We start from the raw sequence: 14,127 nt of genomic DNA, 5'->3' as shown, positions 1-14,127 counted from the left end.
CTCTTTAGAGCAGCATCCTTATATTGTCCAGCACACACCTTGGGGCTGAACTCTTTTACGATTCTCAGGCCTGGGCCGGATCACTATTTACTTTTTGTGTATTGAGACTTTACTAACCATTATGACTTGTATCTGACCAGATCAGCAGTCGGATTGGTTTAGCTCTTAAAGTTAAAAGCTAACTTGAAGTTCTCAAAATGTCCTTTTTCTTTAAGTAAACCTCTATTGGAAAAACAAATCACCGAAGTTTACCAAATTATCCGTTTCGGTGATTTGCAGTCAACTTATTGAGTTATTAATCAGTCGATGCTTCCTCACCATACGCCTCATCAGATGCTGAATCCGAATCCGCATATGCTAAATCCGTATCTGCTGAATCCGAATCTGCTGAATCTACTGGATCTTCGAAATCTGCTGAATCCGAACCTGCTGAATCTTCGAAATCTGTTGAGTCCGAATCTTCTGAATCTACTGCATCTTCGGATTCTGCTGAATTTGCTAAATCGGTATCACTATCTGCCGCTTCGGCGTCTGCTGCATTGGCAGCTTTTGACGCTTCATCCATAGCCTCATATACCCGTTCTCTAGCTTCAGCAGCTTCTGCCTCCTTCTCGTCCGCATGGATAGCAAGTACCTCAACGTGGTCATTAAGCACTTGGACCTGGTCGTCTGCCATGCTGGCTGAACTGCTGAAGATTTAGCGAAACAAACGGCAAAGATGTTGATTAGGATTATGAGAGTTTGCTTAGATGAAGGGAGAGTATGATAAAGAGGGTAATGCAGTCATTTCCTGGTATGATAATATCTGACCAATCCTAGAGCTCTATTTTATTTACACGTTACATGTGAAGGATTAATCATCAGTAATGAGCTTGCACGTGTTAAATATAGCTTATTTGTGCGTGAGTTTATTTTATTTATTATGTTAACCAGTTCTCTCCGATGCTCATCTCATCATGACCATAGTGGTTACCCAGTAACCACGGTAACTTACTGTTATTAATGTAATCACTTTCGACATGCTAGCCAATCATTTAATTTTGTATTAGGTATACAGCCAATTATGTATTGTTTATGGTTCACTCATCTTATGTGTACAAATGGTATTCTCAATTCGTACTTCAAAATAAAGGTTATTTATAAATTTGATTATAATAAAATGTTATCAAACTAACCTGTGACCGTGTATTACTGATATTAGTACTGATATTACCCGTTACCGGTGGTTACTTGGGCGGGCCTGTACCTATAAGAACGAATAAATATTGATTGATCACCAGCAGATATTTGTGTATCATTCTTCATTCTTAATCTTATGGAATCAAAATGCCTTGTCGTGCGATTCGATCATGATCGTAGCAATCGGTGGCATGAACCGTAAATTTAACATTTAAGCGAATGGTGTGCATGTTAACGAACTCGGGTTTTGTAAAACCTACGTACCAGTGCCAGCTGTAGCATGTTTATGAGATCTTATCAAAATTAAAACTATCAGATTTGTTTAATAATTAATAAAATAAAGACTTTTCGCACGAATAGGGTTTATTCTAATTCATAATTGTTGTTAAGGAGGCTGATTCGCGTTCTATTTGAAGGAATTAGTATGATCTTAACTGTACTAACAGTAAGTGTAACCAGTGCAGCTTTTCGTGTAGAAGAAAAAACTGCCATATTTAGTTTCAAAATCGACTTAGTGTAATTTAAGAATTTATAATTGATCCTGATCATCCCAAGCCTTAAATCGTTTAACATTGATTTTCGAAGTGTCACAAAATATCCGTCTAAATTTATAATACAAAATAAATAAATAAAAATCGTGTTTGATTTAAACTTAAACTTAAACCGTCTCAAAAAAATTTCGATAAGTTCGATTAGAAACAATGAAATTTCTTTCTTCAAATTACTGTATTTATTGAAGAACTTGGTTGAGAATCACTCGGCTGGGAGTTGTCCGTTCCATCCCCCTCCTCGTGAATTTTATTCGCAAGTACACGGTGTCTCCCCATAAGCATTGCATCAAAACCGTCATTTTGTCCATTCTCGTCTCTAAGGGCTTGCAATCGTTTCAGAATTTCGGAAGGTTCGTCGGACCCAAACAACATTTTGTGGTTTACCGCTTGGGACGCCTTTTTAACACTTTTGGACATACCTTGCAGCGCTATTGACGATTCCACGCTCTTTTTCGCTGCCTTTTTGTCCATCCGTCTTTGTATTTTGCCAAATATGTGAGCGAATAAAGCGATGAGGAAGGCCGTGAATAAGATGATGAAGATAGGTTTAATAAAACTCATAGTGCCTTTCTCAGGACTGTAGATAAACTCGTCTCCGAATCCTATGGTGGACACGGTCTGGAAGGTGAAGTAGATCGTTGTAAAGTAGTCCCAGTGATCTAGTTCTCCTATAACTGCTAGATCGTGGTGTATCTCTGGGTTTTTCTTCTCCTCGTTAACCATTATCAAAGTTATTTTGCCTAAGCGAAAAAATGTTGAGGAAAAAGCTCCTGCCTGCATTTTTGGTGAAGTTTATAGGAATTATTCAATTTATTTTTCATATATTTGGTAACCACAATCCATCAGAATTGTGCTCTTTTAAATTTATCAGTGGTCTATACATTTAGAGGTCGTTCACATATTACGTAATCAGCCGAGGGGGGGGGGGCCGGGGGGTTCCAAATGCTTACGGTTGATTACGGAGGGGGGGGGGGGGGGGGTTGGGTTTGGTTGTTGATTACGTAATCAAAATTATATTTTTTACTCTCTAGAATAATAACAATTTGACAATATTTTAATTTAAATTCCACTCAATTTCACTATGATATAATGATAAAATTTAGAAATTGATCGAATATCGGAATATCCGGCTATAAAGTAAATAGGTTAGAAGGTGCTTCAGCTTGGCCGGATATGATAACAATTATTTCGGCTCATCACGATAGCATCAGGGTAGCATGAAACGTAGACTTAGAGACTGAGGGGGGGTCAGGCCATGATTACGTAATATTGCTGTCAGGAGGGGAGAGGGGGGTAAAAATTGCTAAAATATTGATTACGTAATATGTGAACTATCCCTTATCAGTACGTAAGTGTACACTTACTGTAGATTAGAGCGACAGTAAGCATGACTACGCCCATGCAAGCATTTATTGTAGTGCCGCCTCCCAAGTAGTTTTTTACAAATTCATTTTTCTTCATGCAGTTCTCCACATGTTTTACGAAATCTATTTGATAACCTGGTTAAGAATAATGATATAATTAATCCGACATATTGGTTACTAATTATTTTCCATGATAAATCTCGCATTGAATCTTCGACAATAAAAATCAATATAAATCATTGTATGTAGAAATCATATGTACATATTATATACATACAAATTTGAATAACGATTGTGGAAAATGGGATCAGCAATGAACTGCTTCGTAAAAGTGACATACCTATAAATGCGGTGAAGAGAGGTAAACCTAATATAGCATAGATTAACGTGCCTACTCGCAAATAATGATTCGGTGGAACGTGAACACCCCAACCTGAAAGTGAAAGTGATAATGGAACTAAAATCTAAATATATCAATCTATGGTAAACATTTTTTGTCCTAGTTCTGGTCCTGGTCCTGGTCCTGGTCCTGGTCCTGGTCCTGGTCCTGGTCCTGGTCCTGGTCCTGGTCCTGGTCCTGGTCCTGGTCCTGGTCCTGGTCCTGGTCCTGGTCTTGGTCCTGGTCCTGGTCCTGGTCCTGGTCCTGGTCCTGGTCCTGGTCCTGGTCCTGGTCCTGGTCCTGGTCCTGGTCCTGGTCCTGGTCCTGGTCCTGGTCCTGGTCCTGGTCCTGGTTCTGGTCCTGGTCCTGGTCCTGGTCCTGGTCCTGGTCCTCAGGACCAGGACCAGGACCAGGACCAGGACCAAGACCAGAACTAGGACAAAAAATGTTTACCATAGATTGATATATTTAGATTTTAGTTCTGGTCCTGGTCCTGGTCCTGGTCCTGGTCCTGGTCCTGGTCCTGGTCCTGGTCCTGGTCCTGGTCCTGGTCCTGGTCCTGGTCCTGGTCCTGGTCCTGGTCCTGGTCCTGGTCCTGGTCCTGGTCCTGGTCCTGGTCCTGGTCCTGGTCCTGGTCTTGGTCCTGGTCCTGGTCCTGGTCCTGGTCCTTATAAATAGCTACTTGCCTACTGTTGATAAGATGCTGACAGCATACATAAAGGAATCACCCCTGGATTGGGTCATATTGTGCCATGACTTCAGATCATGAATCGCCAAACTACAGTTAGCCTTCATCCGATTGTGTATGTTTGTGAAGTTCAAATCCATCTGGGCCCCAGCTATCTTCACGTAAGTTGCTTCTTCAAGGTGCTCGTGTAGGCCTATTGTATTTCGCAGACTTTTAGCATTGGGGCCTTCATTTTTAGTTATCCACTAATGATGTTGTTGGTTGTTAAGTATGTTCAAAAGTATATATAATTTGCCATCATGTACTATCATTTTCCTCGGAAATGACAAAAGCATGCATTAAAATTGTCTAGCTAAAGATTTAGTTGCAAGGATTGATTGAATGAATACTTTATTTTGAAACTGTAAGTGTAACCTTATAAAGACTTTTGTTAAACTGCTCCAGCTCCTCCAAGGTCCTCCATTGGACCAGTTTCTGGTGGTTTCCCTCAATTCCCATAAATATGACCGAGCTACAACAGATGAGAAGCCACAGTGCCACGGTATACCACAGTGATTTCATGACTGTAACGAGCACTGTCTCTTTAGCCGTCTCCCCGCCAGCATCGAGAATCATTACTGAAAATCAAATTGTTAGAACTTGTTTATAATGTTTAATTTGCTTAAAGAATTATATGAGAATGACAATAATTTAGAAATGTTACGAATTCTTGATGACCCTATTTTACGAAGAAAAATATTGACAATGACATCATAGAGAAGCCCGAGTCCCGACCAACAAGTGTAAACATTAGGGTAGATATTCATGGCATATTCAATTCAACAGTCTATCACTATTTTAAATTCTGATGAAGCACAATGACCAATCATAATCACCCAGACACTTAATACTGTACGTGATCAGATTGTTGTACAATGTACAATGCACATTGTACAACAATTAACAATTTTGCATAATACATCAAACAAACAAAAATTGGTCTCCAATTGCTGAGCGAATTTTCTATCGCGATAATTTTAATACGATCCAGTCTATTTTTGACGGTACATATTGATATATGATGAGTAGGACTAGAATTAGATGAAGTGGTAGTAGTATTATCTTATGTCTTAGGGTCGTCCAAGTCCGTTAAAATGTTTCCCCAAACGCAAACGTATTTCACTACGGACTTATTGTTTAGGATATGACAACTTTTTAATTTCGTTCAATTTCAATTTCTATCATCGGACTAAATTGTGTCAACATTTTTACTGTTTAATACGATTGCTTTTCAGTTTCTTGATCTTCCTTACTGTATTAAATTCGATCAAAAAATAATTTGCTAACTGGAAAAATGTCTGCTCAAAATTATGTCCGTTCACGCAATGTCCGCTCAAATAACGTCCGATGAGGTATCAAACTGAAATGCTTGTAAGGTGCTACTGCTATCTTATTTTGCAGCGAAAAATTAGCATCATCAGCTTCAAATATAGTAAAACTAAAAACACACAAATAAATGAACATTTATTTGAATTTCCAATGTGAGAGAGTAGAGTGGTAAAGAATAAAAAATAAACGATCAAAAAGACATAATAAATTGAAGAAGCAACTGTCATGACATTGTCCAACACATGCAGTCAAATTGACATAACTAGAGTAAAAGTGTAGACAGCATGAGATATATATTTGAGGGTGGAGACTTTGTACGGTAATTAGGGTTTACAAACATTGCTTGTATATTCCGGGCGCGGGCTTTGATGCGATGACACGTGACCTGGTGACACGTGACCTTTAAACCATATAGTTATACAGTGTAACAGCAAGGACTCCTTTTACTATTTTAGAGATCAGCCATGGAACGTTAGAGTGTATTTTAGTCCACTTAGAGTTAACAACCTTGGAATTGATCATCTTCATGACTGCTTCATAACATGAACCACATAACTTTCATGTGAACCATTATACCCATCTAAAGAAGTTAAGATAGGCCCTCCTCAGTCCTCGCCCTCCCCCAATATGAATATATATATATTCTTTTATTGTGTAGAAAGAAAATTGTGTGTGTATATATATACTGTTTATTCTTGGAGTTGGATGAGTTTATAACGTGAGTTGTAAGGGTCCCATACGTTAGTCTAACTGCGTATAAATTGAATGCGATTACATTATTAATCGTAGGTGCAGCCGAACTGGTGTAATCGTATTTTACATGCAGTTTGATTCGCGTATTTAACTTCACGCTGCTGGTGCAGTGTTATTCTAATTCAGTTCGATTAGTTTGTATAATCCTTCCTCTCAGGTCACACGTTTCAAAACTTATGTTTAGCCTGCAGGAGGAGCAAAAAACTGAAATAAATCCGGTGAGGTTAAAATTTCAGTGGCCGTCAAATAAGCCGAAAGTAAAATTTTACTAGCGTATATGGCATAACTTCACGCTTCTAGTTTTGGTGTTATAAATTATATTGTGTATTACGGCAATGCAGCATTGCCTTATCATAGAAAATCTAGTATGTAATAGCTCTCATCAATTGCTATGAAACTCCCAGTCGTCCATTATTAGGTCAATTTGATTTTTGGGACGATTACCGCAAACACTACGTTGGCACAAGTTATGCAGCAAAACAGACTTACCCTGTTCTTTGGCCCTCAACTCAGCATAATCTTTCATAACTCGCTGGTTTCCGCGAAGATTTGGAATGTTATCCATCACGATGGTAGCAGTGTGTAAAAACAAAAGTGTGCTATTTACAAAACCATACAAATTAAGTGTTGCAAAATGACATTTAATCGTCCTTGCTCTTTGTCATAATATGTCCGTTTTGAATCTCTGTCTTTCCATCGCATTAGCTTAGGAACTAGTAATCGTGTTTTTGCAGGTCATATTTTCCTTAGCTAAAATTCAGATCATTGCCACTGCAGATTTTAGTCAACAGTCTATAACTGCAGTCCAAATCAAGCTCATTTGTAAAACAGACACGCCCTATCTAAATAATGTCAACTATTCGTTAGCTAAGGTTTCCAGACTGTTTCAGTCGTACGACTAGCCTAAACTGCAGTCTACCTGGAACATTGAACAAGTTGAAGCATGTCGTAATACAATTAGTACAGGGAAATCCGTCTGAAAAAATCGATTTGCCATGCCGACACACAAAGCTTACAAAGGATTTTTGACGTTTTTGAGTCCTAATAGGTGTCCTTTATGGCTGACCAACTTTTCCAAACTTTTCCACGTGTCTTAAGGCCACTTTTTGCCACTTTACCACTTTTTACCACCTTTCTTGTTTGTCAAATATCTTTAGTTGTGAACATCGTAGAAAGTTGCAGTTTAAACGAGGGTGTTCATATTATCAAGAAGAAAGACTTTTGTTGAGACAATTTTTTCCTCAGATAATCAATTAATTGGATAATTATCAAATAGCTAATCAGCAAAAATTTAAAAAATTTTTATTGGCTCTAAATGATTGGAATAGCTTAAAACACGGAGAAAAGTAGTTTTTAGAAAAACTTCGAAAATTTTTCACTTACATTTTTTTTCGAAATTTTTTTTCGCCAAAAGTTATCAAATTGCATGAAACGTAGATAAAAATGCTTTTAAAAAAACTTCGTGAATTTTTGTTTTCAAGAATACTAAAATCACTTATATTTGTAGTTGGAGTTCAATAAATCTCGGCAGATTTCAGTAATCAGGAATTATTAAATCGAAATAGATAAAAGGACTGAAACTGAAAAACCACAGGATATGAGAGTTTTATAATTAATTACAGTATATCCTTATCGATTTTTACAGAAACTGCACCAAAGGCACATTTAAGATCGAGCCGATAGCCTGCTGTACTACGATAATATGTAATAAATAAAACATCTCTGAGTCTGTACCGTCAATCGTGCTAATCTGAACCAGCCTACCTGGATTACCATCTACCTCTTCTTTTCATCAATAATTAGACCGAGTTGTGCAAGAAATGTGATTTATTATAGCTCATAATAATTACATCACCCACCAAATGCAATATGAGTCATATCGCATTTGATGGGTCTGTAAATAATATCGAGCTGTTTTCAATCACACTATCACAATAAAACACAATACGTGTACATCATATGGCCCTTAAGGGGGCATACACCAAAACAGTGGTTTGTGCCGTCCAGACCAAATGACCTCATAGGCAGTTCAGTGACCTTCTAGCGCACCGTTTCCACACCAAAAAAAATTATTTTGAGAATACCCATTTTTGTAATCGAGCATTTCCTGGTTAAGAGTGCAATTTTCGGAAAAAATTATTTTGTGGTTGAGACGCTATAAGTTAATCATTTCTTGCGGTATCGGGTTGAAATTTTGCTCGCCGTTTATTCACATCTATTTCAATTTTATCGGGGTGTTTCTATAAATCTATAGACTATACCGTACACTTCTCGTTTCTCCCGCGAAAGGCCGGTATAGAGAGGTTTTACTGTATCACGAAAACTTATACTTGTCCTCATGGCTCATTGACAGCTCGAAGAAGGCGAGAAAACATCAGAAAGCCTAAAATGTCAACTCGCTCATTTTAATGTTCTTCGATCCGTCCCACATTGATCCCGAGCTTATCATCATGGCCCCCAAATATCCTGCGGCAAGAACCTGTCTTTTTACTTCACAACATCTGGATTGCAAACCAGCATAATCATTACCGTTTCTTGACTACCCCACGGCTCTTGCCCATGTCCGACGCTCGTATCTAGATCTTATCTTTGCCCGTATATTACTCTTTTTGAATTTAGCCAACCCTGACATATGTGGGGGTGATTTGAGGTATGAGGTATCTCGCATAGCGAATGAAGTGGTATGCAGAACAATAGAAAACAAGTCACAATAGATGTTGGAAGGTGTATTTACACTTGTTTCCTACTTCCTAGCTCTTCCTTGGTATCCATGGTCTCTTCTTGCCTTCTTCGAGCTGTAAATGAGCCATGAGGCCAAGTAGACGTTTTCGTGATAAACTATACCGGGTCTATCGAGGTATAAAGCGTTTCATATACCGCATTAAGGGTAGGGTGAGAATCCCTGCCACGTTTTTGGTCAGCTTCGCCGGGGCTCATGTCTTTCCTCGAGGGAGCATTAGTGTCTACAGAAAAACTGACAAATCCTAGCGAAGTCCAATCCGAACCACATCTTCCATCAGAGGTGGTGCTGGGTCAGCTGGTTACTGAACGGATTGGCCTGGAGAAAAGCATAGTCCTGTCATTCTAAAGTTAACCATAGAGGGGGTCAGGCGCTGTTCGCTCACGGCTGGTTCTTGGAGCCAACACCCTCGGCCCCACAGAAGTGGGAGCACTGTCGGTGGTGGCACACCCAGATAACGGACAGTGTCTCTCCTTCTTTCTTCTTGGACTTGCATTGTTGCTGGTGAGTCAGCTGGCAACAGTGTACCATACTTTCATATTCATGTTTTCTTCCCCACTTCTCCTACACCTCACTTTATTACTCACTCATTCACTCACATGCCGCCTTAGGGCCGCTACCAGTTAGAGGGGATCTAACAATCAGACAAACTGCCAGCCTTAGGGCCGCTACCAGTTAGAGGGGATCTAACAATCAGACAAACTGCCAGCCTTAGGGCCGCTACCAGTTAGAGGGGATCTAACAATCAGACAAACTGCCAGCTATTGGAGATATAGCACTTAGATTATTACCAGCAAACTTAAAATTAGCAATAATTACGTGAACAAAGAAATTGCCAAATTGCGACAAAAAAGGGTCTACTCAAAATTCAAATATCGCATGTAAATTCGTGAATCAGCACTTTAGTATAGCGCGGAAATTGAGCCGCGCAAAGACAAAGATATAACACAAAAACAACAAAGATATGGGTGAATTCCATCGGAGGCTCAGGCATGCCTGGTAGGTTCCTGTCAGCCCACTAGAATGACAGGGGGCAGCCTGTTCTATCGAGTACCCGGGAGAACATCTAGGCATGGGTGGTGTTCTCCCGTGAACGAGCATTATGACAGTTTCCCTAACGGGAAACGTCGCTCACCAGGCTTTATCCTCTGGAGGGGCGGGATCACTAGCCCATGCCAAGTGACCCAAACCTACTGACACCTACAACCAGAGGAACCCCAATAGACGTTAGTCACTAATGACGGACGTAGCCTCCCAATAGGGAGGTAAAGTGGGTGCCCCAACATAAAAAAAAAAAATACCGCATTAAGGGCCATTTAATACAAAGGTATTGTGTCGTATATTACTATTGTGATTGAATACAGCTCGATAAGTACTTACATCACCCACTAAATGCAATATGAGCTATGATGAATCATATTTCTTGCACAACTCGGTCTAATTATTGATGATCAAAAGAAGAGGTAGATGGTAATCCAGGTAGGCTGGTTCAGATTAGCACGATTGACGGTACGGACTCAGAGATGTCTTATTTATTACATATTATCGTAGTACAGCAGGCTATCGGCTCGATCTTAAATGTGCCTTTGGTGCAGTTTCTGTAAAAATCGATAAGGATATACTGTAATCTCTACTATAATTCAAAGAATTATTTCTGTACGACCGCCCACGTGCAAATCAGATGAGAAATAGGAAGTTGCAAAGTAACCATGGTAACGGGGGTTATTGCACGCACGTGCACGTGCAAAGATTGTTTTAACGTCATTTTTATCGGTTTTGTTTCAATATTACGTTGCGAGCAACATTTTAATCGGCTGTATCTTCGGTTGTGTAGGATATTTTGACGCGATTTAAACTTACTAACAAAAAAATACTATTAGCAATTCCTCCCTGTGACCACGGGTTTTCTAGTTAATTATAAAACTCTCATATCCTGTGGTTAACGTTTTTCAGTTTCAGTCCTTTTATCTATTTCGATTTAATAATTCCTGATTACTAAAATCTGCCGAGATTTACTGAACTCCAACTACAAATATAAGTGATTTTAGTATTCTTGAAAACAAAAATTCACGAAGTTTTTTTAAAAGCATTTTTCTCTACGTTTCATGCAATTTGATAACTTTTGGCGAAAAAAAATTTCGAAAAAAAATGTAAGTGAACAATTTTCGAAGTTTTTCTAAAAACTACTTTTCTCCGTGTTTTAAGCTATTCCAATCATTTAGAGCCAATAAAAATTTTTTAAATTTTTGCTGATTAGCTAATTGATAATTATCCAAATAATTGATTATCTGAGGAAAAAATTGTCTCAAAAAAAAAGTTTTTCTTCTTGATAATATGAACACCCTCGTTTAATTTGCAACTTTCTACGATGTTCACAACTAAAGATATTTGACAAACAAGAAAGGTGGTAAAAAGTGGTAAAGTGGCAAAAAGTGGCCTTAAGACACGTGGAAAAGTTTGGAAAAGTTGGTCAGCCATAAAGGACACCTATTAGGACTCAAAAACGTCAAAAATCCTTTGTAAGCTTTGTGTGTCGGCAAATCGATTTTTTCAGACGGATTTCCCTGTACTAAATGTTTTATTTTAGTTCTTGAGACCTCGAAACACCACGTAGATCGTGATAAAATTTGCTACGAAATGCAAAATATATCGTTGCTGAATTGCTTTTAGTCCATGGTTTATGATAAAGTAATATAGGGCACTACAGCTAATTGCCTTATCAGAATATATTTAAGTATTTAATAGGATGATATGAATATGTGAACGCTAAAGGGCTCCTATCAGCGTTCACGTAATGTCCCAAAAATAAGGTCCGAGAAGGTAATTAAGTAAAATCATAATGATTACAATAATCGCTATGAACAGATCCTAGTAAGTCTTGCATAGGGCTGAGAGATGTAAATGGGTAACAATAAATGGTTGAGGACCATTCACCATGTTGATGTATCAGGCGATTGAGCGGCCGCCTACACAATTTATAAAAGATATATGAGGCAGCATTTCTTTTTTCCACTGTTATGTATAATATGCAATCTATGTTTTCGGTTTATGTGTATTAGACAATAAGTAGTGCCTATATTCATTGAATATATGAATATGACCTATATCAGTATATGCATAACACATGAAAGTAGCGGCATAGCACCGCAAAACAAGCTGCAATTAGTCGAAATACGTACGGTACGTACTCATTATAGCAATTAGTATGTATAACTAAAACGGAGTACGAGTTATCGAGTCACCATAACAGCCTCTTAAGTTTCTTGCATCTCCGTATAGACTAAAGTCTCCATGAATTGTGCTAACTAACAATGGAGTCTGAGGTAAGCTAAACATTGATCAATTGTCTCAATCATGGCTCCATCAAGATTACATTCACATGTCTTTTATGCTATGCTGTTGTTCTTGTTGTTGTTAATTAGTTGAACAGCATGAGATAAGTGGGAAAAAAAGGAACGAAGAGACTTCAAGTTTTTAAATGACCGTCGATTGGATATTTCAAAACTTTTAGGACAAATGAAAAATTCGTTCATATTTGATCGAAGGTTAGAAATTTCAAAAATACATTTCCGATCCGGCACCCAAAATCTCAGACCAGTCGGTTCCTATCCTTGGCGTTCAAAAACTATGTGTCATTTTATTACTGATTCAACTTATCAAGCTGATGGAAGAAAATGTAGCCCTTGAATTGTGGGTATGATATAGTCACTGCAGTGAGTGACGAGTGCAACTCACTCTGGGTTCGACTTTCATCGTGACAGGAGGGTTTAAACCTGTACATTTTAATGAACTTATCTCCTAAAATGTACCTTCTGAAAATTTGTGCATTTTTTAAATAACAAAAGTCAGAGGTCAGATTTTTTAAAATTATACCAAACTGCAAACTGCATCTATTCAATTTGTTTTCATCAAAGATTTAGTGCAGGATAGCATTTAGAGGAGCTAACTATTTATATAGCTTTTTAGTATGCTTTTTTCTGTAACTTAGGTAAACGTATAAAATTAATAAAAGTTTCAGAATCAGCATGTCACACTTACACACAATGACACGTGCGGACTCACGCACTTACACACAATAACACGTGCGGACTCACACACTTACACACAATAACACGTGCGGACTCACACACTTACATACAATAACACGTGCGGACTCACACACTTACACACAATGACACGTGCGGACTCACGCACTTACACACAATAACACGTGCGGACTCACACACTTACACACAATAACACGTGCGGACTCACACACTTACATACAATAACACGTGCGGACTCACACACTTACACACAATAACACGTGCGGACTCACACACTTACACACAATGACACGTGCGGACTCACACACTTACACACAATGACACGTGCGGACTCACGCACTTACACACAATAACACGTGCGGACTCACACACTTACACACAATAACACGTGCGGACTCACACACTTACACACAATGACACGTGCGGACTCACACACTTACACACAATGACACGTGCGGACTCACGCACTTACACACAATAACACGTGCGGACTCACACACTTACACACAATAACACGTGCGGACTCACACACTTACACACAATAACACGTGCGGATTCACACACTTACACACAATGACACGTGCGGACTCACACACTTACACACAATGACACGTGCGGATTCACACACTTACACACAATGACACGTGCGGACTCACACACTTACCCTCCGTGGGTGTTTCAATCATTGTGACCGGCATCTATACCGTTGAGCCGGATTAACAATTCCTTTGTTATCTGGTTAATAAGCAACGGCTCCTTTGTCATATCATTATCCTGTTAATAATTACTTTAAATTTGTATACGAATTGAAAGATTCTGAAAAGACAAGCAAAAAGTAATGAATAATGGTTAGATTGGAGCGAAGCAATATAATATGCAAAAAGCATAAAATCTCACGAATCAATAAAATACTAATGGATAAATAATTGGTTCACGTGGTGTGGCAGGATGTCACTTTAAATGTGGTTTTAGTATAAAGAGACGAACTACAAACAGTATTTAATGTTAATTATCATATCCCATTAAGAACGAACAATTCTGATTGGTCTGATAAATAAA

General features: G+C 38.6%; 1 protein-coding gene and 1 long non-coding RNA gene across 2 annotated transcripts; both read right to left on the bottom strand.

Annotated features, from left to right (window-relative positions):
* Positions 1–1,726: 1,726 nt before the first annotated feature.
* On the bottom strand, positions 1,727–3,510 carry LOC134815874 (uncharacterized). The gene is made up of 3 exons (XM_063824465.1): positions 3,435–3,510; positions 3,095–3,229; positions 1,727–2,470 (listed from the first exon to the last, which is right to left on the bottom strand). Exons 2-3 carry the CDS (start codon positions 3,189–3,191, stop codon positions 1,896–1,898), a joined length of 672 nt encoding a protein of 223 aa, XP_063680535.1. The 5' UTR covers positions 3,192–3,229; positions 3,435–3,510; the 3' UTR covers positions 1,727–1,895.
* A 671-nt stretch (positions 3,511–4,181) lies between these two features.
* LOC134815873 (uncharacterized) lies at positions 4,182–13,838 on the bottom strand. The gene is made up of 3 exons (XR_010160321.1): positions 13,733–13,838; positions 4,576–4,778; positions 4,182–4,406 (listed from the first exon to the last, which is right to left on the bottom strand). It is a non-coding gene; the product is annotated as an uncharacterized LOC134815873 (long non-coding RNA).
* Positions 13,839–14,127: the final 289 nt, after the last annotated feature.

Source organism: Bolinopsis microptera, chromosome 5 (genome assembly GCF_026151205.1).
Source record: "Bolinopsis microptera isolate Bmic1 chromosome 5, MBARI_Bmic_1.0, whole genome shotgun sequence".
Classification (NCBI taxonomy): domain Eukaryota; kingdom Metazoa; phylum Ctenophora; class Tentaculata; order Lobata; family Bolinopsidae; genus Bolinopsis; species Bolinopsis microptera.
Note: the sequence above shows the minus strand (reverse complement) of the source record. Positions and strands in the feature narration are given on the sequence as shown.

What these genes read in the sequence shown, in the direction of transcription:
- LOC134815874 (XM_063824465.1), bottom strand. Translation starts at nt 3,191, where the DNA reads ATGAAGAAAAATGAATTTGTAAAAAACTACTTGGGAGGCGGCACTACA. An exon ending in TACTGTCGCTCTAATCTACA is followed by an intron (nt 2,471 to 3,094) that starts GTAAGTGTACAC and finishes TTTTTCGCTTAG; the next exon opens with GCAAAATAACTTTGATAATG.